Source organism: Mixophyes fleayi, chromosome 4 (assembly GCF_038048845.1).
Source record: "Mixophyes fleayi isolate aMixFle1 chromosome 4, aMixFle1.hap1, whole genome shotgun sequence".
Taxonomy (NCBI): domain Eukaryota; kingdom Metazoa; phylum Chordata; class Amphibia; order Anura; family Limnodynastidae; genus Mixophyes; species Mixophyes fleayi.
Genome location: NC_134405.1, coordinates 330,512,774 through 330,540,678, shown reverse-complemented (window position 1 = coordinate 330,540,678; position 27,905 = coordinate 330,512,774). Strand labels below are relative to the sequence as shown.

General features: G+C 41.8%; 1 protein-coding gene across 1 annotated transcript in view; it reads right to left on the bottom strand.

Annotated features, from left to right (window-relative positions):
• Nucleotides 1–27,905, bottom strand: part of DENND2A (DENN domain containing 2A) — an 82,826-nt gene that overhangs the window by 7,831 nt on the left and 47,090 nt on the right. The window contains exons 5-15 of the mRNA XM_075210375.1: nucleotides 18,615–18,733; nucleotides 15,224–15,421; nucleotides 14,578–14,671; nucleotides 11,931–11,981; nucleotides 8,911–9,092; nucleotides 7,295–7,404; nucleotides 6,935–7,004; nucleotides 6,281–6,358; nucleotides 5,416–5,556; nucleotides 5,134–5,282; nucleotides 2,707–2,884 (exon numbers count right to left, since the gene is read on the bottom strand). Of these exons, the coding sequence (XP_075066476.1) occupies nucleotides 2,707–2,884; nucleotides 5,134–5,282; nucleotides 5,416–5,556; nucleotides 6,281–6,358; nucleotides 6,935–7,004; nucleotides 7,295–7,404; nucleotides 8,911–9,092; nucleotides 11,931–11,981; nucleotides 14,578–14,671; nucleotides 15,224–15,421; nucleotides 18,615–18,733 (1,370 nt within the window). The remainder of the gene's footprint in view (nucleotides 1–2,706; nucleotides 2,885–5,133; nucleotides 5,283–5,415; nucleotides 5,557–6,280; nucleotides 6,359–6,934; nucleotides 7,005–7,294; nucleotides 7,405–8,910; nucleotides 9,093–11,930; nucleotides 11,982–14,577; nucleotides 14,672–15,223; nucleotides 15,422–18,614; nucleotides 18,734–27,905) is intronic.

Sequence of the window (27,905 nt, the reverse complement as noted above, 5' to 3'; positions counted from 1 at the left end):
CTTCTGCCTCCCGGGGCTATTAGTAAATGAAAGTCATTATTTCTCTCCTGTGATAGCCGGCCCAGTGACCCAGTACTAGTAATCCCGCGATGCAATGTAATTCTGCCTTGTGTCTGTAGGGGCAGATGGACTGATACACTGGGAAGTGTCCTGATACAAAATGATTTGATGCAAGTAAACAGAACAGCGAGAGGATTAGTCCCTCGCTCAGTATTCATCCATATTCGCTTTCTGTACCTTATATGCAGAAGTAATGCATACAAATGTACACAGAAATAATCCGGAGCTCAGTGAAGTGTAGGGATGTTTGCATGCAGCGGAGGCAACCAATGAATGGGTGGAAAAATGTATTCACAAGAATTCAGCCAATCAATTCACTGGGAACTAAGAACATGATTGAGGCATGAGTGACTCCAACTCCAACTCCGGTCAATTTACAGACGACATTCTCCTAAATAACTGATGCAGCCCATAGACTGGCTGCCTCAATTGTGCGCTGGTGACAGGTAAATGCTAAATTCCTCATTCACCATTGCTTGGCATTAAAAATATCTTTAAAACAAGAGTCAATTCCAAAATAACCATCACCAGCAGATGGTAGCATCTCCAAAAACACATTCAATATTTCAAGCATTGACATGCTGTATAGGTAAAACACTATTTGGTGCCATTTATCATTTGGCTATTAACTGGCAAAGCATGCTGGGGCTTGTAGTTTCACCAGCAGAGCCACAGGTTGGCCAGGCATGCTCTATTGTTTTACTAAGCTAACATTTTAGAGCAGCACAAGGAAACATCCTTTAGCGGGTATTGTTATCCCTGTACGGAACCAAGCGCTCTACAAATAAAATAGCCTTCTGCTTTATTTTTACTGACGTTTTAAAAACAGGAAAGGTAACACACAGATATTTTCATACACAATTATACCCAATCACTCATGAATGGAGTGATTGTGTATGAAGGTTCAAATAGACACATGTACTAGTGTACATAGAGGTGTTATCTCTGAAATAAGGCTTTGCCCTCATTTGCTACATCCATCTACTAACTCAATAGACAACTCGAAAGGTTATATATTTAATGGAGTGGTGTCATAAACACAAATGTACTGTAACCAACAGCCACCAATAAGCGGTTTATTTTCCTTTTACAAACCATACTAGAAAAATGTAATTTAGAATCAGAGAGGTTACTATGGATTACAGAACACTAGTCCCTAAGAGTTTTCCCCAATCACTGCATGCCCATGTTAGTTTGACTATAATCTTGCCCGCATGTGGCACAGCAATGGGCATTAAGCACGCTCTGCCTTACGCCATCTAGCACTTTAATCATTTATCCAAGAGTTAAGTTCTCTTGGGAAGGACTGAGACATTTTCCCAGGGTACAATAAGGCGGTATGTTAACAAATAAGACTAAATTTGTGATCCTAAACCAATTGCGTCAATACGTGGGTGTTTATTAAAGACCTCTTTGTATTCATTACTTTCCCAAGCTGCTCTATTACTTGTTACAAAGATGTGGATTTGCATCTATTTTTTTCTAGAAAGCAGAAGTATTTATATAGGTTATAATAGTTCTACAGAGAACCAGCTTGTACTGCACAATACACTGCTATTAACTCAAAATAATATGTGAGACACTGGATTCACAGTTACACTGTGAAAATAGTCTCTGGTTTTTAATCATGCAGTTAATTAAACTGTCCAAACGTCTAGGCACCCTACACCTGTGGCCCTTTAACATTCCTGACAGTGACCTGGCCACGGGGGAAGATTGAGCAAGACAGAACTTATCTGCTTCAGAGAACCCGGTCAAATATGGCATCCTGAACACCGCACAGTCCTTATTCCCACAACACATTAGCAAAACGGGTAAACATTGCAACAGGGTGTAATCTGAAGGGGAATGGGGCTTAAAATGTTGAAGTTCTGTCTATTAATGACCAGGATGGGTAAGGAGGCAGCTTAAAAATATTGGTCATTTCTAGAAACACCTCATGCAAATTTCGATAGTCTTTACCTCAGTAATAATCCTACAAGCAACCAAAACAACCAAAAGAAAACACAAAAATAAACATACAAAATACAGTTGTTGTTTGTTTGTTGACAGTTGATGTTATGACCGCTAGTTTACTTTATTAAACTTAATTGAATTTGAATGAAGATATTTCAAATATTTGCTACTGGTTTAAAATCAATCCCCACAGTGACAGTAAAACATGAACCTAAAATCAGCCTAAATACAAAAGAAAAACAAGTCTGGCGCTCTAAAAATATATAAATCACTACGTGGGGGAATCAGTGGCCCGCGCATGATTACTGCTAATACAATAATTTCAACACAGAATTTTGCTCGCAGTTCTGTCAGCCTCAAACAAAAATCCACATTTTCCAAACGACCAAACTACCGGTAATAGTACGTGGGACTCGTTCTCACGGACACCAAGGTCAACTGAATTCCCCCCTATGTGTCAGCATATATAAATATAGGAGAATTCTGTGCTTAATTGTCCAGGCTGCACTGTTAAAATGATTTTATTCACATGTACACATTTCATTAATGCAGAGAAGCGCATCTTGTTTCCACTAGTTTCTAAAATCAGGCTCGCTCACATGTACACCCCGTTAATGCCTTTGTTAGGCTCTTGGTTTTACGTTTCAGCAGCTAATGGCCGACGCTAGAGACAGAGCATCTTGCACCCACCTCTTCCACGGGCATGTCTTTGAGACGAGGCAACGAGTTGGAGAGCAGACCGATCAGGAACGGGGTGGGGGAGCAGACGATGTCGATCATGGCGGGCGGGAGCACGGGAATATAGGTGTGCTGCCAGGTGAAGGGGTAGATCAAGGCGACCATCGCGTGACAGCATTTGGACAAGGTGCTAAAATAAAAGAAACAAATTAAAAAAAACAAAAAATTAAAAAACAATCCTGTCAGACACTATTATAACGTTGGCAGCCTGTGACAGTAACATATTTTATTGGAATAGAAGTGTAAAATACAAAACAAAATCAGGAGGAAGAACAATTGATAATTCTAAACCCTATCCCGGGCCTTGGAGGAGACTACCAGATTTAAAGTGCAGCTGTTGTTTACAATGGATGCGACCATTTTGTGAGCTGAGAATGCAGCTATTCTGTTCACAAAGGAACCAATGACATCACTTTGTGCCTCAGTGATGTCACATGTTTTTGGAGACTGGATAGGCTGAATTATCAGCGATGTCACTAGTTCCTAGTGAATGGATAGGCTGCATTCTCATGAATCATAGTCCAGAGCACAAAATGGCTGCCCCCATTGTGTGTAGAGGACAACTGCACTTTATTCTGGGTCCCCAGGATAACCCTAAATACAAGTCAAAAGGAAAGTGCATCTAGAAACAATTAACAATTATCTGTGTAAAAGTTCCCAAACAATGACAGCAGGTAACATTGGTAACAGCCGGAAGAGTGGTTAGCATTGCTGTCTCACAGCAGCACAGAGGTCATGGGTTCGATTCCGACCAGGGCACTCTGTGTGAGGAGTTTGTATGCTCTCTCTGTGTTTGCGCGGGTTTATTCTGGGTGGTAAGGAATTTAGACTGTAAGCTGCAATGGGGCAGGGACTATTGGTAATGACTCCATATTCTCTCAACCCTGATCAATGCGATTAATGCTATATAAAATATTATAGTAATAATATTATTAATAATAATAAAAATAATAATCTCTTCACTGCAAATATTTTTTTTTATTAATTGTCATTTTAGACTCTGAAATGCTTCTTGTAGCAAAACTCAAAATGTTATCAGGCAGGAAATCTAAAGTGCATAAGAAAGACCTCCGCCTGCCCAAATCAAGTTCCTCAAACGTTCTTAAATAAAGTAACTTTTAATTAGGCTTAATATTGGCTTAAGAATGCCTTCGCCCAAATCTGTAAAAAAAGTCCTTAGTATCACAGAGAAATCTGAGATTTTAATTTACAAATCATGGAATTCCAAATATGTCACTCTGTCAAATCAAAGAAATTGCATCAAAATCTGTAAAAATGGCACTTCTAATAGCGTCGTACGTTGATTCGTGTTTATTAAACGCGCTCACGTTACTTTAATAGGTTTAAATAAACAGACATAAAACAAGCGGCGTTACACATCTGGGCTCTAGAACATCGCTAGTCACTTGGAATCCTGCCCGGAATCCCACACTCTATAATTATACGTTGGGTGACATCAGCATGGAACGCTGTAATGTTTACATCCGTCTCCGTGGCAACACAACAGCGAAAGAGCACAGAAATATGCGCTACACTTAACCCCTTCCCAGGCAGGAAACTGGAGCTGGACAAAATACGTTCACATCTGTTAACACTATCGTAGAGGAAGCTTAAAGTCAAACACAGCTAAGCTGTGTAACTATAAACTATAACTATAAAATGAACAGAATACAAGGTTTGCTTTCAAAGTCCAGATAGATATATTACACTAATCATTCTGCAATAGGGTATTTCTTGGGATCTCTCGTGCAATTACAGTTTTCTACAATGAGCACCAGAAAAATTTAATAACTCAAGTGCCCGTTCACTTAATCTCAAAACAAAATATTATTAAGGAGGAACGTGTGTGCCCGGCCGTAAGCGGAGCACAGCATCACTGCACGGTTTTATCGCCAAACAAATTACGCATTATACATTTCTAGAAAGAATACAACATTAGTCTTTTTCAGTCAGTCTGTCATGCATGTCACTTAGTAAGTGACAGTACAGCCTACAGGATTGCAAAGGAAATCCACGAGTTACACCCAAAAATTAGTTTGGCTTCCATTTCTTTTAAATACATCACAAAACAATTACATATACAGTGATGCGGCTGGGCAGGCATCAGCAGCAGAGAAGAATACAAACTGTTAAGTTATTATGTATCATTTAAAGTTCTAAAGTGAGACGAAGTTTTATGAAAACTAGACCCTATGCAGTTTACAAGGAGTGTTGCTTTTTTGACAGGCCTGGTAAATATATTTCACAATAATGTATTATAAATTAAGACTCAATATTGGCATTATTTTTTTAAGTGTTTTTTAAGTATTTTTTTGAAGTTCCCATGGGCACCTGGGCCAAACCAATGTGATAATAACTATATTTAGAGCAGGACTATACCTGAGGGTGTCCGCCATGAAAATGACTCTTCTCTCTAGGAGGAGCGAGGCGAAGACTTGTATGAGGTGACGGACGCTAAGCGTGGAGAAGAGGGCTTCAAAGTCCACGTGTTCGAGCCTGGAGTCCAGGGGTCGGCAGAGCTCGATCACCTAGGGAAGGAGCACAATCACAACTGCTGAATGTGGACAGGAAAAAGGTATTGTAACCCATAGCGACCTCATTTAAGCCAATTAAATCCTGAAGACGGCCACAATCCCCCAAAGATGGAGTCTCTGACTTTACCTCAGTGCCTGAGCCGGGCAGGAAGTTCTTCACGGAGATCTTCTTTCCTAGAGCTGGGAACGGGGCGTCTATAATGGCTCTCATGAATGGCTGCACGAGAGCCGGGGACAAACCTCGTCTTTTCTCCACCTCATCCAGGATCTGTGGATGAACAAGTCAGGACATTGGCAGAACGTTGCATCTTTTTACATGGTGCTTGACGATTTTTTTATTTATTTTTAATGACACCGATACACTAAATACACCAATTAAAACATAAAATTAAAAACAACCACCACCCCCCTTCCAGAATAAAAACAACCTGCCCCAAACAAATAAAACATTACAAATTTCTTCCAAGCACATTTAAATGGTCATCTCGGGGCCCCTGATCAACTGGTGTCTACAGATCAATGCAATCTGTCACTGTCCAGCTGTCGTGTAACTACGAGCCATAGCAAGAGTCAGGAAGGTGGTGCTGGGACTTGTACTTCCACAACAGCCAAACAGTCGCAGGTTGCCTCATGTTAATAAATAGATGCATTCTAAATACTCTTGGACCCTACGTATTGCTGAATATTTAAACAAAAGTAAAACATGAGCTACATCTTTAGTGTGCGTTCAGTTTAAAAGAGCAACTGCTACAAATATTTTTAATAAAAATAATTTTGCTTTCACTGGTTTTTTCCTATATTCCATTGTAGAACACTCTTCAAATGAGTGACAGACAGGTGGGTGTGGTCTGAGTACATGGGGACAGGTAGATCAAGTGGCTGTAATACAATGAGGACTAGTAGCTTCTACTATTGTGACGTCATTTTATTAACAAGGACATCAGCTAACAAACCCATTCATCAACCACAGCTTCCCTGCCCCTAATCAGTACCTTGGAGAAGAGGTTGAAGCAGCCTAGCCGGCTCACAATACAGTACACTTCAGGGAGGCGATTTCCTTTCCCGCTGGGCTGTAAAAACAGAAATGGAAGATTAAATGCAAAGGACGCAGGGAAATGCGACAAGAGCAGCTCTCTCTGTTCCGTACAGCTAAAAGCATCACGTGAAAATAGCCATAAAGCTAAATATTCCATCATCTGTCTGTATTGACCAAAACAACATTTAGCAGTGCATAGAAATAAACGTTTTATTTGGTAGAGTGTAGTATCTTTTACAGCCATCAGGTGTCACTGTTACTGTCTAAAGAGAACAGGGGAAAAAAAAAAAAAAAAGATCATTTAGAAGAAAAACATTCTTTATTTGCCTAATAAAGCATTGGTTTCCTTTGCTGATTACAGACATGGTGTCATTGCTCAGCTCAACCTCACAGATATTAGCTTTTGAGAAGTTGGGTGTAAGCCGAGCTAACGAAAGCAGACGTCTGATTAGATGCTCCGAGAAATTTGCACATTTCTGCTAATTGCACAATGCTTCTAAATATGATGTTCTTACAAGGACAGCGTATGAACCACTGCAGCGTGTGAAAGACATTTGTGGTCAATTTGTGGGATGTGGTATTGACTGGGGAATATAAAAACTATAGTTACCAGAAGGCGTCTACAGTAACCAAAACGCCGACTCCCGTCCTCCCCCGTCAGCACAAATGAGAAAGTCTCACTGGAAAGGAAAAAAAAATAATAATTATATAAGAGATGAAAATATAGAAGAACATTTTCATTATATATTTCAGTCACTAAAAGGCTTCCGTCAACTACTAAGCTGCCTACACAATCAGAATACAGTCATACGTCCTACAGATGTTTCCAGACAAGGGGACGGTATCTCGCTAATCATATATTAATTATAAGTCTGCAGCTATACCTGTATGTGTGCTACAGTCAGCAATAAATTGCAGCATTAAAGCCAAAAATACTACTTGAAGGACACATAACGGATGTCTATGTTACCTGTCAAACTGACCAACAGGAGCCCAGTCCTTTGCGTCCGGGAAACAGAACTGAGGAATCGCTTTAAACTGATCACCGGCTTCTCGCATGAATTTAAACGATCGCTCCAACTGCAAACAAAATCACCAGATTTTAGACCCCCGTCGTCCAGGAGGAACGGTCAGCGCCCATTTAGAATAAACAAACCACGGCTCGCCGCTCTTTATAATTAAAGTGTTACAGACCACAGTTTACGTTGGCCCAAAATTAGGTGAAAAATGAAAACGTTCTGGGTGCACGTTCCAGGAGGATAAAATGAAAACATTCAAATAAACACATATGGAACAATGAATCCCACACCCCCCACCCCACACTGAGAGATGAGGCCACAGGTCCAAGAGCTGTTTGTATAAGGTTTGGGAGCCGGTGTATATTTCACAGTAGGGGGTGCATTTTTCCTTAAAATACATAAGTAGGAGTTTTGACAAAGAAATAAACATTAGATGTTTTGGTATATTTAACCTTTTGTTTAACCCTTTTGGGCAACCTGATACACTGCAGTCTAACCTTCAGTTGGGACACACATCACCCTTAGGGGTATATTTACTAAACTGCGGGTTTGAAAAAGTGGAGATGTTGCCTATAGCAACCAATCATATTCTAGCTGTTATTTTGAAGACTGCACTAAATAAATGAAAGGCAGAATCTGATTGGTTGCGCAGTGGCGCACGCAGGGGGGGGTTTTGGAGACCCAGAAAAAAAGTGGAGACCCCCCCCCCCGCTAAAAAGTGCCCTACAAGTGCCCTACTGTAGTATACAGTAGCCGCGGCGCTGTCTAAGAAGCGTCCACGGCGGTGCTGTATTGTATACAGCACCGCCGCGGACGCTTCTTTGACAGCGCCGCGGCTGCGTTATACTACAGTGCAGCCGAAACGGCGCTGCCGCGCAGGTCTCTAGATTTTTTTTTTCCCGGGGGCGGAGGAAACCCCCCACTGACAAATCCTCCGTGCGCCCCTGTTGCTATAGGCAACATCTCCACTTTTCCAAAACAGCAGTTTAGTAAATCTAGCCCTTAATCTCAGTAATAAGCTAAAACACACTAAATCAAATAAAAGACACCTATCTGTAATAACCTATCAGCAGACATATTGTTCAAATACACTGCATGAAATATTATGTATATAATCTTTGTCACTCTCTGGCATGAATGAGGTAGGAGTATTTGTTGGTAGAAGTATTCACATCACTCATGTATTTTATCTTGACAGCAATTTGTTTCAGAAACGCTTATTAATTCAGCTATTTAATCAATGTAATATTAATCCTCTTTGATCACCACTTCCTATCTTCATGGCCGTAACTAGGGCTGTAGGATGGGTGGCGACCGCCCAGGGCGCAGCGTTGAAGGGGGCGCAGTTTATGAATATTTTCGATTCATTTGGGACATTTCGGATTTTTATTTTTGTATAAAATCACTGTTAATAAGGTACTATTATTTATAAATTGTCAAAGTATTCTGCACCATAGTTTATGATATAGCAACATAAACCTGAGACGAACAACGAGATAGTCCTGATAGCAGGAGCTTACAATCTAATAACGTCTTCATGGGGTCTATGAAGAGATAACATTCATACCTTTAAGGGGAACTGCTGAGTGATCTCGGGTACGTACACCGTTCCCGTCGCCTTCTTCTGTAGCGATATTACCACAAAGTACTCAAACAGCTGCCGCTCCTGATACTCGATGAGGTCGAGAGTCTGGTACCGCGGAGTGAGGCTGACGCGGGACTTCACGTGCACCAGCCTCTGGCTGTGGGCTGCGGAAAACACACAAAACATTTCTTTCGTAACAATCGCCATCTATCAGATTCTTAGCAAAAAAAACGGAGCACTGGAGCATTAGGTACGTTAGTACATAGAGCACATGGAATTCGCCCTGCAAAAGGACTTTCTAAAGCTGGGTGCACACTACGGGTTTATCAACATTTGCGGAGCATGAAAACGTCAGCACTCTCCCATATTCTGCGGTTTGTAACTAAACTTTAGTGAATTTCTTAGTTCAACCTTGTGAATCTTACACATTTATTCATAACCCAGATATGTTTTTGCTTTGATAACGCAGTGGAATACATCTAAATTTTATTTTATTTGGATTATAAATTAGCACTTATTAGAGATATACAAAATTCCGGTCAAAGTTTCCGGTAAAGACAAATTCTTAGAATTTGGCCAACTGAATCCTGATACGTGGGATTATCATGCACAATTATAATTTTCAAAATAAAATTTTAGCATTATGGACAATGTTTCAGTGAAGTCGGTACGGACAAGGTTTCACCTACTAGTGAACAGTATGTCCGGTAATTTACCACGGGGGCGGGTTTACAAGCTTCCTTGAGAAATAGCCTTTTGGCCACAAAACCACTAAAATAAACATTAATTGGAACTAAAAAGACAGGATGTGGTAAATTCTCTTCTCACTCTTCATCCACTAGTCCTTTAAATTGGGAAGGGTGTCAGCAACCTTTGCCTCTAATTTTGATACAGACGGACACAAATACGCAGCCAAAGAAAGAGCACTGCAGGAATGAACTTACAGGGGATCCGCACATGCACATTAAAAAAAATATAATAATAATATGTGACCCCAGCTAGACGGTTCATGCCTGAACCTAATAGCACATTTTCCCCTACACAGACCCTACCAATTATATTCAAAGTTATATATGTGAAAGTTTCCTGTCATGTGATCCCCGACAGGAAGTCTGCTGTGCATAGGAAAACACCCTCCCCCCCCCCCATAATCACAATTTTATTTCAAATATCTTCAGTTCCGATAGTTCCTGCAACTTTTACATATATATTAGTCTATGTTATTAGAAGTCAACTTGCATTTTAGATTATGTGGTCCTTTATTAATCATTTCCCTGTTTTAATAAAGCGTCATGAGAGGTTATATAATATGTAAATGTCTTTGGTTTAGTCTCCTTATTTTAAACATATAAAACATACTTTTTAACTTTTGGTCTCTGGGAGATCCTAGGGGGCGGGGAGCTCGGGAAATGGCATCATTTTGTCCACGCCTCCTGCAATGACGCAAACGCTGCATTTTACTGCAAGGGGTGGTTCAAAATGACAATTCCTCGAGAATCGAGTTATGGAGGCTCCTAATCCTGCCCACTTCACTAGGAAGATGGGCAGATGCGGGAGAATGCCAGAGTCTCCCAGGAGTCCAGGAGACCTACCTGGAATTCGGGAGTCTCCCGGACAATCCGGAAGAGTGGGCAAGTATGAAAAACTTTGCAATGATCTTACAAATTGTTCTTCTTATCATATCGTTTTAAAACAGTGTTCCACCATCAGACAACTTTGATTTAATTCTTTGTACATGCCCTTATCCAACCTTCATTAAATATCTTACTTTATTATCCTGGATTTACTTTGTGCGTTTATGTCATCTAGACAGAGTTATTTATTTTTGCTGTCCTTAATAAGACAAAACGCCATACGTCCCAACTGCCCCAAGTTAGGTGCGACAGTTCCGATTGGGACAGCTTAGACTCTTGGGTGGGAAATTTGTGTGCCAAGGGCACCGGTGTGCCCAGCAATTAAGGTGTTTGGAGGGGAGGACAGTGCGGGACAGCCTTGTGCTTAAAAACCACCCCCTTCGTAATGTGACCGCGCCCCCTCCTGATGACGGATTCCCAAATGTTGGGAGGTATGAAACGCTGCTGTACATTGTATCCAAGGGTAATGGAAATAAAAAAAAAAAAGTCTACCAGGATCATATAAAGACTCTGATGAAAAACACAGAAGGAAGTCACAAGTTAAAAGAGGATTTTTGAACTTACAGTTAAATCCATTTTTCCGATTTCATTTGGTGGACGCTGTTACCATGGTGTTATAGAGGGCGCATAGAGTAGACGCAAACCAACCCCTTAGGACAGGACCGAGAGAACCAAGCAACAAGAATATTAACTCTCAAACGGAACAGCTACACCAAACAGAGCGGAAAACCGGGTAAGAACGCAAATGGAATCAGAGGACTGAGCGGTAACTAGAAAAATCTTCTTTTCTCAGTAATGAAGCCCCCCAGTGAGCCCCCTATAACCCTATGGTAGCAGTAATCTCCCAAATAGGAAGGCAGAGAAAGCAAAACATTTAGTAAAAGTCGTAGTGTGACATGTACACATCTATAAATCAAAGTCGTCTGAAACAAGACACCATCTTTAAAAAGAGAAAATAATGAACCCTAAAACGAGAAAAAAAAAAAAAAAAAAGTACAACTAGAATTCTATCTTCAACGTAGATTTCAGACACACATAAACCACAGCATGCCATGTTCCTATTTCTCAGAAAAGCAAATAAAAGGGGATCTGTAACATAAGCCTTGACGTTTGTGAAGCAGCAAAACACATGTCCACGGATTAACAATCCCACCAATATCTGGTTCTATTTAAAACGTTTGTCAATTCTTCAATCTGCTATTATGCAATAAGGGCGAAGGAACGAGAAGAGGAAGCTGACGGGACAGAGGAGGGAGCAATAAGTCAACGCTTTTCAGAAGAAATACAGCGGTTCATTGTGTTTGCATCAGTCCTCTGACACTTCCCAGAATGCTGAACTGTGCGCAACAATAGGAGATAGAAATCTACCTTTCAGTTTCTCCTCCGTGTCGCTGTCAGATTCACTGTTGTCATCTGTAACTGAGGAAAAAACAAATAATATCTAGATTAGAGTGCAGCAATCAGACACATTAAGGTAAATGGTGATATGTGCCGTATTTTGCATAAAATCTCACTGCGCGTGCCCAGAACCAAACCATACACCAGAGAACGCAGCGACGTTCAGTTCATCCTTAAGGGCAAAGAACCCTCATTACAGGCTACAATTTTAGGGGCAAAAAGAGGAGGGGAAGGGGCATAAGCACTTAGTCAGTGCACAGTAAGGGTGAGCCAAGCTGGAGCACACACAGCAACATCCAAATCAAGCTTTGGGCATCTCTCAGGTACGTGATTTTCTGTCGCATCACTTGTACCAGCTGCAGGTTGGGTGTAAGAGCAGATTACTAGTGATGGCGGCTGTGTGTGCAGCTAGAACATGTGTCTGCAGCTAGAACATGTGTCTGCAGCTAGAACATGTGTGTGCAGCTAGAACATGTGTCTGCAGCTAGAACATGTGTGTGCAGCTAGAACATGTGTGTGCAGCTAGAGCATGTGTGTGCAGCTAGAACATGTGTGTGCAGCTAGAACATGTGTGTGCAGCTAGAACATGTGTGTGCAGCTAGAACATGTGTGTGCAGCTAGAACATGTGTGTGCAGCTAGAGCATGTGTGTGCAGCTAGAACATGTGTGTGCAGCTAGAACATGTGTGTGCAGCTAGAACATGTGTGTGCAGCTAGAACATGTGTGTGCAGCTAGAACATGTGTGTGCAGCTAGAACATGTGTGTGCAGCTAGAACATGTGTGTGCAGCTAGAGCATGTGTGTGCAGCTAGAACATGTGTGTGCAGCTAGAGCATGTGTGTGCAGCTAGAGCATGTGTGTGCAGCTAGAACATGTGTGTGCAGCTAGAACATGTGTGTGCAGCTAGAGCATGTGTGTGCAGCTAGAACATGTGTGTGCAGCTAGAACATGTGTGTGCAGCTAGAACATGTGTGTGCAGCTAGAGCATGTGTGTGCAGCTAGAGCATGTGTGTGCAGCTAGAACATGTGTCTGCAGCTAGAACATGTGTGTGCAGCTAGAACATGTGTGTGCAGCTAGAACATGTGTGTGCAGCTAGAGCATGTGTGTGCAGCTAGAACATGTGTCTGCAGCTAGAACATGTGTGTGCAGCTAGAACATGTGTGTGCAGCTAGAACATGTGTGTGCAGCTAGAACATGTGTGTGCAGCTAGAACATGTGTGTGCAGCTAGAACATGTGTGTGCAGCTAGAACATGTGTGTGCAGCTAGAGCATGTGTGTGCAGCTAGAGCATGTGTGTGCAGCTAGAGCATGTGTGTGCAGCTAGAGCATGTGTGTGCAGCTAGAGCATGTGTGTGCAGCTAGAGCATGTGTGTGCAGCTAGAACATGTGTGTGCAGCTAGAACATGTGTGTGCAGCTAGAGCATGTGTGTGCAGCTAGAGCATGTGTGTGCAGCTAGAGCATGTGTCTGCAGCTAGAACATGTGTGTGCAGCTAGAACATGTGTGTGCAGCTAGAACATGTGTGTGCAGCTAGAACATGTGTGTGCAGCTAGAGCATGTGTGTGCAGCTAGAACATGTGTGTGCAGCTAGAACATGTGTGTGCAGCTAGAACATGTGTGTGCATTCAGGAGCAACTGTAACAATACTTTATGTACAGTAGTTATTAATAACATCCTAATAAATATATTTTATGGGGGAAAAAAATAATATTTTGTCATTAATGACTATATCATTGACAGGTGTCATCAATGGAATAGTTTTGTATGTGTGCGTTCGTTTGTGACTTTATATTCCACATATGTACGGGAAGTATCCTCCAGTGTTTCATCTGTTAGAGCAGGACGGACCTACACCCGTATTCATCTACAGACGTATCCTCACATCCGCTCCTTGTTGAACGCGGACGTGCGTATGCCCAATATACGTGCGTTTTTGCGTTTATTAATGAATCAGGTCCTGTAAGCCTATCCATCACTACTGAACGGATGGGCTGAATATTGCACAGAGCAGACATTAACCTACAGCAGTTCATGGGGGGTAGAGTTACGAGAACTTCTATAAAGCAAAAGTGGAGATGTTGCCCACAGCAACAACTCAGGTTCTAGCCACCAGTTATCTAGTACATTCTACCCCCATGTCTATTAATTATCAGACAGCCACATGAGCCAATACCTTGTTCGCCTCACTCAGATTTATAGCGATCAAGAGGGGAATTTCCATCCTATGGCAGGCCTAGTTGTAAACTACAAGTCCCAGCATGCCCTGCCAGCTATTGGCTGTATCTATTGACAGAGCATGCTGGGAATTGTAGTGTCACAACACCCGGAGAGCCACAGGTTAACCAGGTATGTACTAGGGTCTCATGCTCACATAGGCAAAGAACGATGCAATGATGTCACAATGCACCCTGACATCACTTCCTGTAACACAGAGTGGAAAACCCACTCCCACGGTCTATCTACTGGCCGCCCAGTTTTGGGTGTGACTGCTTTAGGCAATGCAAAACTGTGGAGGTGATGGCACCCATCCAGCGTATTTACATGTCACATACTTATGTTTATAAACCATGCAACTCAGACAATGGGTCCAGGAATAGATAACATAATTCTCTAATTACCTCTCCCCGAGCTATTTTCAGTAGCCTGGTACAACCTCTTGACTCTCTTTTTACCCCGACGTGCCTCATAAATGGAATTAATTCGCATCACCAGCTATAGAAAAAAAAAAAAAATACAAATATTAGTATTAATTAATGAACAAAAACACACGCAGTATGTAAACTAACGAGGAGGAAAAGTCTTCTGCAATTCCAATTGTAGATCAACCTGTTGAGTTTATTCTTTTACGCAGTGTTGTGATTGGTTAATGTTAACGCAACACGTTAGAACTTTTGGAAACAGTGCTGTGATTGGTTTGTGAATCCAAACTGCTGATTACATCATATGGATCAGACCTGTGATTGGTTAAAGGGGGTGGACCACACTTTGCCTTAACACAATTTTTTTGTAGCCCGCTGCCATATATGACAATGGTGAGCTCGGAACGATTAAAAGCAGCAGGGATTTTCGCAGAAGTCGGTACGTGACTACTTATCTGTGGCTTGAATTCACATGTCACACCTTCTGGCATGGAACGTTCACTGCGTTCGAGCGTTCCTGGCTAACAGCAATCACCATAAAAGAAGCTTTAAAAAGGTAGTCAAGGTTCAGGATGACATGTAAGCCAATAAACATAGTTGGCATTAATAACAATAAACAATATACCTTTGGGATTTTTCTCCTCCGACGCCCATTCTGTTGATCTCCCGTGCTGAAAAAGTTATCATCTGGGCTGCTGGGGGAGGACGGGGGGCTAAGTTTACTGGGGGAGGCCACTCCATCCCTCCCCAACTTCCTTATGTCCAACAGTTTGAAACTGCGGCGCTCCGAGTTCTGCCGGAAGAAGGCGGACTTCTGATGTGCCTGGCGGAACCAGAGGAAGGAGAATACAATATAAACATTAAACATGATCCAATATTCTATTGTAGCGCCAATCCTAGAGGGCCAAAGTACACAACATGGTCACAGAAGAACCATCAAAATAGTATATATTTAGCAAACACACACAGGTCAATCAAAACAAATTCCTTCCTGAATCCCAACAAAAAGGCAGGGGGATAAATTCCCTGGATCTACCACTCCCTGGATGTCCTATATTATTATAGCTATAGATACCATTTGTGTTGTATAAAAAGGTTATTTAGACACATCTTTGTATTGACCCTGAATATTGCGGGGTATTAGAGGATAAACTCACAAGGGGTACCCTGAGACTTCTGGGTGAAGTCATGCAGACGGAAGACAGGGAGAGATACAACCAGTGGTGGCAGTGGTGGGTATACGGTGGTACGCCATACCGCCACATCTCCTACCGCCTTCATTGTACAACTATAACATTCCATTAACTTACATTCCCATACTTCTAAATTTCCACTTCAACCACTGGATACAACAATATCTTTATTAGAGAGTTGTCTAATACAAGTTCTCTAAATCAGCAAAAGGATAAAATATAAAAATATAACTACATACAGGTCCCAATAAGACCAGTTTACCGCTAGTCTTCCCAAAACTTTCCCACACTGTCCGTGATTAATGCCCAACTGATCCGGATGCGATATGATCCTATACTTCGATTGACTGCTGGGAAATAACAATCCTTAGAGGGGGTGGGGTACTGTAAAACGGCCATGTGAAAGCCGACATTGTTTTAAACGACAGGGGAATAACGATGGGTATAAGCCCTACAGTAATAAAATCACTACTTGCCATATGCGCGACATGAAGTTTGTCCGAAGGATTTTAAAGCGGCAATACTTGGACCCCACGCCATGTATAATGGAAAACAGGCGTGGGTTTCCCCGAGTCCTGCCGCTTTAAAAGCGGCATTTTCAGTGAGTCCATAGTAAATGACGTCATTTGCGCCTGTAGCCGTTTCGGAAATTCGGATTTGACAGTGAACGGTGATTTCAACCTTCGGACAAACTTCATGTCTCGCATATGGTAAGTAGTGATTTTATTAGTGTAGGGCTTATACCCATCGTTATTCCCGTAGTTTAAAACAATGTCGGCTTTTACATGGCCATTTTACCGTACCCCACCCCCTCTAAGGTGCCATATTCCAAAGTATGCAAACCAGTTATTTTCTAATTTCTCGTAATAGATTAACCCATCCATTCACATTATTTAGGAGGTTGCCCACATCTGGACCCTCTCGATTTATCACAAGTCTTTCCGGCAGTGAGATGCCTAAAAACGTACCCCCATATTCAAGATGTGGTCTAACTTGTGACTTATACAGTGCTAATACTCTGTTTGCATCAAAGGTATTTATCCCGCTTTTATGCATCATCCCAGCATTTTACTCACCTTTACAGCCACTGCCTGACACTGAGATCACCTACTAGGTTTCCTGTTAGCTAGTATTCCTGTTATGTGGACAGACAACACTAAGCAGTGGAGAGAATACTGTCATAGCCTTTTATCTATTCCATCATAACCTTATAGGGAGGGGAGACCCCCACACCCACATGTCCCCAAAGACCACAGAAGACTATGTGCAAATAACAAAACCAAGGGTCACATATGCCGTACCCATCCAACCGGCCACCTGACCCTCTGTCCCAGTGACAACTATAACGGGGGTGTAATAGCCCCCCCACTAATGGTAACCCATTAGGGGTGCCATCTAGCCAGCCCCCCCTCCCATTCAATTCCTGATCTACAACACAGCCTGTGACAAAATCAAATGAACAGTTACAAACATCTCCATTCTGTAATATATATATTTATATATTGTCCATTTCTCTCTTTTTTATTATTTAGATCTTCCTCTCGTTGTTTCTTCTTTTAATTTTTAAACGTCTTACTTCTCACATTTATCTTCTCCTATTTTTTTTTTTCACTTTTGAATAAATGACAACAAGTTCACATAACATTCAACAATACAACAATATCACAAACTTAATATTCGTCTCCCTACGCGACTCCCAAATGGGTGGGATTGGCGGGATTGCCTCCATATAATCTGCAGAAGAGTGGGGGGAGGAGATTGCGCCTTCTGGTTTTAAATGTCATCCAGTGGAGGGTCGGCAGATTTTTAGCCCGGGGGGGGCAAGGACTCGACTGAGTAGCCTATTTTAATCGGAAAAAAGTGGCCCAGTGACCCAGCCCAAGGTAGCTCATTATGGGACCAGCACAGGGGATGCCCCCTTGCCCAGCATGCCCCTGAAAGTCGCCAAGACTCAGGACATGACGTAGCTCACAGCCCCCCCCCCCCTTTTTCCCCCCTTCTTTGCCCACCTACACCAGACTACCAAAGTCCTCCTCGATCTGTCTGCTCCCTCTACAGGCGATAATCTCGCGGTTCCCCCTCCTAAACCAAGGAGTCTTACCCTGTTCACCGTGACCCTATTGGGTGTTCTCTAACTTAAACAATTTAAACGCTCCCCCCGTCTTTAATACCTCCAATACTTTCTTATATAACCACGTCGTATACCTTTCATTCTTAGAAAAGTTACTGCCATATGAAAACAGAACTTATTTAAAATATATATATATTTTTTTAAATCCCACTTGGTCTGTTCACCCAGCCGACAAGCTCCAACGCTTCTCTGTGCCAATTAAACTTTTGCCCTTCTCAATTGCAGAATTGTGTGGTTCTCTTCCAGAATGTTTTATTGAAACTCAAGTCAAATGTTCCCATGTAAATAATATTCACTAAGTACCCCCATTCACCTGTACAGCGGATCCGATATCTGTTCTTTATAGATAGTATCAAGTCCAGCAGGGCCCCCCTCTTTTGCTGGTTCTTCTACAACAATGTAGTTATTATGCAAAATAAAGGACATTCCACTGCAGTTCTGTTAAAAAGTAAAGTATTAACTCCCCACAGCATTTCAGACAGCTAAAGCTCTGCTGGGATCGGATGCAGGTAACAGAAATAAAAAAAAAGGTGAGAATGCAGCTTGTAAAGCTGTTGTGATATCACTGGCCCTGCCCCTGTGTACGAATCCACCAATCAAAAAAGGGCATGTCTGCAGAGCAAGTCTGCAAGAATGTCAATCTGTCTCTGTCTGTGCAGATGGTGAAGCACCTCCCCCACGCCGCTTTTTACCTTGCTTATTGTTCCAGGAAGGGATGGCAAGGTCCCCGGAAATGCAGAGACAGACTTCTTTCCTAGACTCCGACTGTCAGTCTCAATATCTTCATAAGGATTTTCCTTCGACGGGGGATCTACAGAAACAGAAGAGGTAGAGCGAAATTTAATTTGCTACATGTGGAGACAAGGGTGTCCTTCTAAATTTGCATTAGTTTCTACAATTTACATATGTGGAAGTGCTATGAAAAACCAAGAACAAACAAACAAGCCCCTCCCCTCACTTCATACAGTCAAGTGAGCCCTCTGTCTTGTGACTTTCTGAAGTGCACATGTTGTATTGTTGCACTGCTAGGAGTTCAGCCGAAACTGCCGTGGTCACACAGCAAGTGTATTTCGTAAAATGCCTGGTGTTCAAATGGCTGATTTGGCAACTCTGCTGAAAAGGATATGTCAGTTATTACAAAGGCTCTGGCAGAGCGCACGCCAGCAGAAGGGGATCTAGTGGTTAGCACTTCTGCCTCACAGCACTGGGGCCATGAGTTCGATTCCCGCCCATGGCCTTATCTGTGTGGAGTTTGTATGTTCTCCCCGTGTTTACATGGGTTTCTTCCGGGTGCTCCGGTTTCCTCCCACACTCCAAAAACATACTGGTAGGTTAATTGGCTGCTATCAAAATTGACCCTGGTCTCTCTCTCTCTCTGTGTATATTAGGGAATTTAGACTGTAAGCTCCAATGGGGCAGGGACTGATGTGAATAAGTTCTCTGTACAGCGCTATATTAATAACTGATAATGATGATGATGATGTGTACCAGCAGAGTCTTGCATGTTGGAAGCTAAAGCAATATCCAGACTATCAATTCACTAGGACCATCAGTGAATTGATAGGCTGCATTTGGGATATTGGTGCTGCCCACACTGTGTGTGGGTATGACGGGCATACTTGATTCGGGAACTGGGAGTAATTTGCCCGTACACCTGAAGTCAGTGGTGATGTATCCGGAGGCATGTCATACCGCCACCTCTCCTACTGTACATTCCCGGTACATTTTTCATACCGCCGCTTCTAACTTTCCCCTTCGACCACTGCGTGGAGAGCCAAATTCACAGCTTAGGGGGTATATTTACTAAACTGCAGGTTTGAAAAAGTGGAGATGTTGCCTATAGCAACCAATCAGATTCTAGCTTTCATTTATTTAGTGCAGTCTACAAAATAACAGCTAGAATCTGATTGGTTGCTATAGGCAACATCTCCACTTTTTCAAACCCGCAGTTTAGTAAATCTAGCCCTAAATCTTTAGGGGGCCTTCCACAATTACTGCATCACAATGTAAAGACCCCAGACAGGTATATTTTTACACATTTTGGGGTGGACAGAAAGTCACCCAAGTGTAAACATACGAGAAAAGTGTCATTTAATGAGACTCACTTAGAGTTTTAAAATTTGACCTTCATTGTTCATACATTAAAATAAACGGAAATATGTTAGTTCCATTGTTAATTATTTTTTTCTAAAAATTGTCAGCAAAATATAATATAAAATAAAGGGAAATGATTAGGAAGATCAATAAGTGATTTAGGATTTCTATGGTGTGTGTAGTGTGTGCATTTTCTATGTCTTTATCAGTTAATAGCAGTAGAATATTCAGCGAGAAAACTTCAGAATATTGCAAACTATTTGCAAATTTTGTTCTTAATATATTCTTGTTCAATACTGCAACTCAATTGTAATTCTTACTATATGTAAAAATGTCATTGGAACTTTTTTAACTATCTCAGCTTATCATCTACAATGACTTCCAAAGATCATACAAGTGTTTTCACGTGATGTCCTTCAAGAGGACCCATTCATGAACCCACACACGTATCAGTTTACACAGTTATAATCTAACTTGTCAGCTAATTACCTTATAGTGACAAAGTAGATTTTATATATAATTATTTTTCTCCTCAGTAGTATTTTGGTAACTGTCAGGGAAATAGTAGTTGTACAATATTCTTTAATAAAATTAATCTGATATTGATACTTAAATATGTGTCTTGCAGTCACTGTTGTTCGGTTTGACAATACACTCTTAGGGGTATATTTACTAAACTGCGGGTTTGAAAAAGTGGAGATGTTGCCTATAGCAACCAATCAGATTCTAGCTGTCATTTATTTAGTGCATTCTACAAAATGAAACCTAGTATCTGATTGGTTGCTATAGGCAACATCTCCACTTTTTCAAACCCGCCATTTAGTAAATCTAGCCCTTAGAAAGTCACCCAATAAACACTCTTAAAATTCACCATACAGTACTAAGTGTTGCCACGTTTAGTACCGTCAATAAACTTTACTGATCAGAGTAAATATTAATCCATCAATAAAAACAAACATTGAGACCAGCAAACTGAGGCACCATCAACAAACACACCACTAAAACAATGCATGCATCACGCACCAAAGGTTTGGGGAACCAATCACAGAGCTTTGTGTGCTGTGTACCATCAAATCATGTTTAATTTTAATACATATTAAAAGTTACTAAAAGTCCTACCACTCAGTAAACTCACATAAAAGAAAAAAAAACAACAACACAATAATGTTACATTTAGTGAAATATTATGTACCCATCGTTTTGGGGACCACGTAGCCAAAGGGAAACTCTTATTTCCAGTTCTGGTGTACTTTGGACATTCCTTACTGAAAACATTTAAAATCTTTTACTAAACAACTCTCGTTAAATAAATAAATAAAATGGTCATAATATTTAAATTGTGCAAACTCGACATGAGGTCTATACATTAGCCCTTTGCGTACAATACCTGTAACCCCAACCTCTGCCTCTGTTTCACCTCATTGATTCTCCAGTTGCAAAAGCTGAGGCTGAATTAATTAACTGACATTACAAAATAACTTCCCCCACCCTTAATTAATCCATCCCAGTTTACTGGAATACAATTAAATCTGCAGGGAAAACAAGAGTAACACATGATGACACAGCTGAAATAAAGTAGCAATGGGTCTGTTATTTAAATTCTCAATTAGATCAATAAATCAGAGAGGAATCCTCTCCCCCCCTTCAGACAGAGCCACCGTCCCTTAGTACAAGTGAGAGTTACACGCAGTCTTGTTTCCTCTCCTAGAATTGAACTTAGTTTCTGACTTGCTGAACTTTCGGTTTGACATCTCTGCACTGGTGGCAGATTGTGACCTGAATGTCACACACACAGAGAAGCCAGTGACTAATCTGACATGACAGGAGTGGTGCAGGGGTGCAAGGAGAGGGTGCAGAGCAAACATCAGGAGGACACTGGAAGATGCCCCTAAGTATTGAGGTTGCACTAATCTATAACTCACCTTTCTGCCTCGCCATGGTGCACCTCATGTAGAAGCTCGCCTGGCTGTCACATGATCAGGAAGTAAGGGCACAGGTATAGAAATAAGAGCCCTTTACTGGGGAGGGACAAGAGTTAAATGGTAACACAAGCAGAAGAGGTGTGTGTCTTACTGCATCCTGTTAGTACAAGGTTAGGCAACCTGTGGCTTCCCAGCTGTTATTTAACTCAAGTCACAATGTGAGTGGGGGGCAGTAACTCAGACCCTGGGGGCCCAGCCATACAAAGTCCTCTGCAATGCAGTTCCATAGGATGTAATCAGGGTGTATGTATAATGCCATCATTCACCTCTAATAATTAGTACAATGCACAGTGTTCAGCTTTACTTTCAATTGAGCTTTCTGTCAATGATTAGTAAAATGTCATTCTGCACAGTGCACCACATTTGTGGCGTATTTGCATTTACTTATATAAAGTGGTTATTGCTAAATTGTTATTATGCAGAAGTGTAATAAACAGACGTACATTCCGACGGAGCAGTCATGTGGTTTAATAATCAGGAAGAATAGAAGAATGATTGACTAGAAAGGGTCTATTATATAGTGATTTAGCTTTGTATCAGACAGACAGCTATAAATAACTGTGTTTAGACACAAGTATGTACAAGTGTATATTGGACACCTGGGTTGTGGGGGAGGGAAAGACACAGGATTTGGGGTTATGTTATTGCCATCTGACACAAAATCATTAATCAACTACATCCATATTGTAGATTATTCTTTATTGACTATTTAAATTATGAAGTTTAATTCCTAAAGTGTTTGAAACATATAAAAAAAGTTGGGAATATTTACGCTCTCTCGCTCTCTCTCTCATATATATATATATATATATATATATATATATATATATATATATATCTTTATCTCTCTCTCTCTATCTGTATCTATCTCTATATCGCTCTCTCCCCCCCTCTCTCTCTATAATTTATACATATATGTCTCTCTCTCCCTCCCTCTCTCTATGGGGTATATTTAAAAAAGCACGGTAGTGCACTATCGTGCACTTACCGTGTAAATTAGGCCAGGATGTGCCCTCCGCAAATTTATTAAAGGTGCATCGCAGCAGATATCATTGATATCTGCTACTTTGCACTCCTGATCGTTTTTGCGAGCAGTCACCATTCAACAGAATGGTGACTGCTCCTGGCCGCAATCTAACAAGTCCCGAAAAAATGTTTTTTTTGGGAACTTGTAGTGTTAATGTACGCCAGAAATGCTGGTAAAACTTCTGTTCTTCGGTATGTCCAGCTCTGCTCCGGAGAGCAGAGCTGGACAGCGCAGGCGCAGGGAGTGATCTTGTGATCCCTCCCTGTCACAGCCTCAAGTTCTCCGGTTGGCACATGCGCAGTAGCATGAAGAAGAGAAAGTACACCGAAGAGGAGGAGATCGGGAGACAGCGCGACAGAAGAGGGGGGTAAGTATGGTTTTTTTTATCACAGAAACAGCAGTTTTTTGGAACTGCTGTTTCTGTGATCCATTTTTAATAAATTTGAGAAATACATCAATCCTTATCCATGCGATAAGGATTGATAAGTATTTCTCGTTTTGTCCGATAAATGATAAATGTGCCCCTATATATGTTTCCATCCATCTCTTTCTCCCTCTCCTCTTTATGTCTCTGTCTCTCGCTCTCTATGTCTCTCTCTATGTCTCTATGTCTCTCTCTCTGTCTCTCGCTCTCTATGTCTCTCTCTCTGTCTCTATCTCTCTATGTCTCGCTCTCTCTATGTCTCGCTCTCTCTATGTCTCGCTCTCTCTATGTCTCTCTCTCTATGTCTCTCTATATATAAATAGAGAGGTATTAAACTGAACCCGCCTAGGTCTTATAGGTCTTTGCTGTTCCCCATCTGACAGCTGCATTGTATGATACAGGATGTATATGTGGCTGCAGTATAATTAGTGACACATATCTGACCTATATCCAGTCTGATCATCGCTCTCTGCTCTACAATTCCTCTGTCAGCCCCGACAGACAGATCTGCAGCATCTGTACAGCCGCTGCTGGATACGTACCTGCGGCTCATGCAGACGCTCCCTTACTGACATTGTCATAATCACACGCTCTCCATCAGCACTGACTGCCTAACACTTGTTTTATATTAATTAATTCAATAAGGCCAGGTTAGTTCAATCAGAGCTAAGTAAAGGAGCAGACAGAACTAGTTCTGGATTATTATTTTACATTTACCTGTTTGTAATTAGAGCATGTTGTAATTAGAGCAGGACATTTCTGTAATCATGGAATTATTTCTGTTGTCAGTCTATATAACACAGGTCTGCCTAATTTTAAGATCCAATTTGGCACTTTCCACTAGAATAAAATGGATATTGTTGAACATATGAAAGACAGGATCAACACCCTTTAAATATTTTCACACGTATAAATAGTCTCTTGCATCTAGATTTAGAAAGTGCTGTCATTGTTTGGGTCTAGTTTGTAGATTTCTGTAACATTTAGTGCTTGCATAGCATTGGTGTCCGCCGAGGTCATAACAAAGCATTCCTCTCATTCTGCAACCACAGCCGGAGGCTCACAATCCAGGGAACGATCTCTACTGTCAGACACTATCTGAGCACTGTTATCAGTACACTGAAATAGTGTGTAATGTGGATAAAAATAAACTCATCAGAAAATGGTTTGCTTGGTACAGTTCCCCCTCTGTAAAGGTATGTAGGATCTCAATAACGGGGCAATGCGCACACAGATTTATGGCAAGGTGCATGGGATTGCGGCAGAAGATGGTGGCGTTAGTGGAGGGCGCTGGCCAATAGGATTTTAGGAGGGTGAAGGCGTAAACCAAGAAACACACATTTTGCAGAGCAGAGAAATTTTGCAGAGCGAGCTTAAATAATTATATTAAGGGGCGTAGAAGGTGCATTTTTAAGGGAGTCTTTGCTTTGACGGAGAGGGCACAGTCCCTCGCTTTCCAATAACACGTGGATTTAGCCCCAGCGGCAGTGGTCAAAGTGGAAATTTAGAAGTGGCAGTATGGAAAATGTGAATGGAATTTAATAGTTTGAAATTACTTTTATAACCCCGCCCCAGCCCCTACTTAACGTTAAGCCCTCAGTCCCTCCCCTGGCCCAAACTCTCAATCTGTAATAAAACCCATTTCACTACACACCTAGAGTGGCACTGTTTTGCTTCTTTTTGTTCAGAGCCTCTCACCCATAGGCAAACCAAGGGTGGGTTTCCTAGTGCCTGTAAACCCCCCTCCAAGCCTGGCGCACTGTATAATTGAGGTGGCTGGAACCTGCCCCCGCTTCACACAGTTCTGCTAGAAAAGGGAGAGCTGCGTGCACCTAACAGTAGTGCACGCAGCATTGCCCATGTATATTATGGGGATAGGAAAAGTTGGAGAGCAGCCAAGCACTGTCTAAAATTATAGCCACGCCCCCCATGTCTGCTGGTCACGCCCACTGGCGGCGTGCTGTGGAAACCCCCCTCTACAGATCCCGCGTTTGCCCCTGCTCACAGGATAATTTTCAACATCATCAAAGACCGTACTCGGAAATAGAGTGTTCTACATGTTTAATGGAGGAACTGACCGCCTATACGTGGTATAGACGTCTTGACATGTTTGGGAGGGAGTACAAGGTGCGGGAGGATGTTTAGATTAAACACAGGGTCAGTGAAGAGGTGCTGACGTGGGCATCCGCAGAGCTAACACTTCCTGCACTGCTCAGCGGAGATTTGGTCTTGAACTATACTTTTAAAGGGATGATTTTGCAACAGCGAAGCACAATAATCACATGTACACGCTCTTCCCACACACATGTACAAGGCATCCACATGCCCATATTAACATGACAGGAAGAGAGTATTTTTTTCCGCAGGCCGGAGGTTTACCAAGAGCCAGCCAAGTGCTCAATGCAATAAATTCCTGTTTAGATAATGTCCCCGGAGAGCACAGGTTTGGGTTTAATTCTGTTTATTTTGGTTTCTGAGTTGTAACGGGATGCTTTCCTTTCCTTTTTTCCTGTCTGTTTAAGTTTCTCAACGGACCAAAGCGAAGAAAAAACCAAGAGGATGATTTTCAACAAGATCCCATCCTAACCGCAGACCCGCGTCGGGGACAGTGGAGGTAGCGTTGTACTGTGAGAATAATTATTAAGGGCCACTTAGGAACCTCAGAAGTGGAAACCCGCAGCTCCTGTGCGATCCCGCACCGGCTCCTGTGCGACAAGCGGGATAGAATGAAATAGTTGATGGCCTTTGTGACATCATGACCACTTTAACGCAACTGCAGCTGGTTTTACGGGGAAGCGCAAATGTTTCCACCTACCAGTGGGAGGAGTTGGGCGCGTGGGGGCGGTCCTTGCCGAGTGCAGATAAGGCAATTTTTTTTTACACGCAGTGATTATTAAATGAGATGAAGGGGTCAAGATATAACTGCACATAAGGAGGCATTGCTGGTCTGCGCATTTTGAAGCTTGTATACGACCTCACACTATCTGTTACAGAAACACTTGCCATTAGTTATTTAATTATTTTAGTTGTCTGTATTATTTATATAGTTATTTATGCAAATGAGAGGGGGGAGTCATATTCAGCCGTCATTCTAGTAGTGTAAACATACGGCTGCCCGCTTTCCCTGTAGCAATGAATGGTTCATTACGAAGAAAAAAATTCTTACCATATATTTAACAAAATAAGTATCTATATTGAGGGTTTGAAGTAGCCATCAGGGGGCGTAATCCTAGTGTGTGCTTCCCCTGCACCCAGCTGACATCCGTGGCACCACCTGTGACTCCGCCCACCCAGCCCTCCGAAAAATTAGTTAGCATGGGGTCCCAAGAAAGAAAACGTTGTCTGTGGAAGCAATTACCACAAAGGAGTAGATTTATCAAACATTCTAGAAAGGAAGAACAAGTGTTGCCCATAGCAACCAATCAGATTCTAGTTTGTACATTCTAGATAATGACAGCTGGAATCTGATTGGTTGCTATGGGCAACGTCTCCACTTTTTGCTTTTTAGAACATTTGATAACTCTACCCCTAAGACTGATATGTTTAGTAGCACTGAAAACACAGAAACAGAAACAAGGAATATCCCTATGGGTCGATCTGTCTGACCCTTGTGCTGCCTATAGTTTGTCAATGTCCGAGGAGGTCACAGTAGTGGCAACTTTAGAGGTTTCTACTCTGATTGTGCTGCCTGTAATTTGTACCAATGCCTGTGGCTACTGCTGTCCATTTTCTCCATGCTGCCTGTAGGGCGTGTGGGGTGTAAATCTCTCCCTCGTTAAGGTTTATCCGTGTTATAGTGCGATGGTCAGACTAATTTTTGAGCATATCGGGGCTGTGTTGTATTTTTGTGTTCTGTTTTTTATGTTTATTTAATTTCCTCTACTAGATATTTACAGTGTATGCCTGCGGTCTACTCTTCTGTGATTCAGTCTTACACAGAAAAAGGGTTAACTTCTGCTTCTTCTTAGGAAGTGTAAACAAATTACATGTATGAGTGTTTCAGTTTTTAGCAGATAAAAGATTTTCTTTGAGGCCAATTCTCTCCCTGCCCCCCCATCACCATGCAGTATTTAGTAACATGCCCCAGTGCCACTTTGGGCTTCTAGAATACATTGGGCAAGGGACTCTAGTAATGTCTCTATACTCATTCATAAGAAACCACAGAAGAGTCGCAGAAATATCCCAATTACACCATATGAAATCTTGTGACCTGCTATTGATCTTCCTCATACAATACAACTTTCAATGACTCCCAGACAAACAAGCAAGCACTCATCTCTATCCCAATGGGGTAGGAATCTATTCTATTCAAGCATTCCATCGTATATCACTTTCAATTACTTGCAACCTGTACTTTTGGGACAATTAATCATCTATCAGCCATATGGAATCAACGGCGCCAATTGTTGATCTGGGGCCTGATTCATTAAGGATCTTAACTTGAGAAACTTCTTAT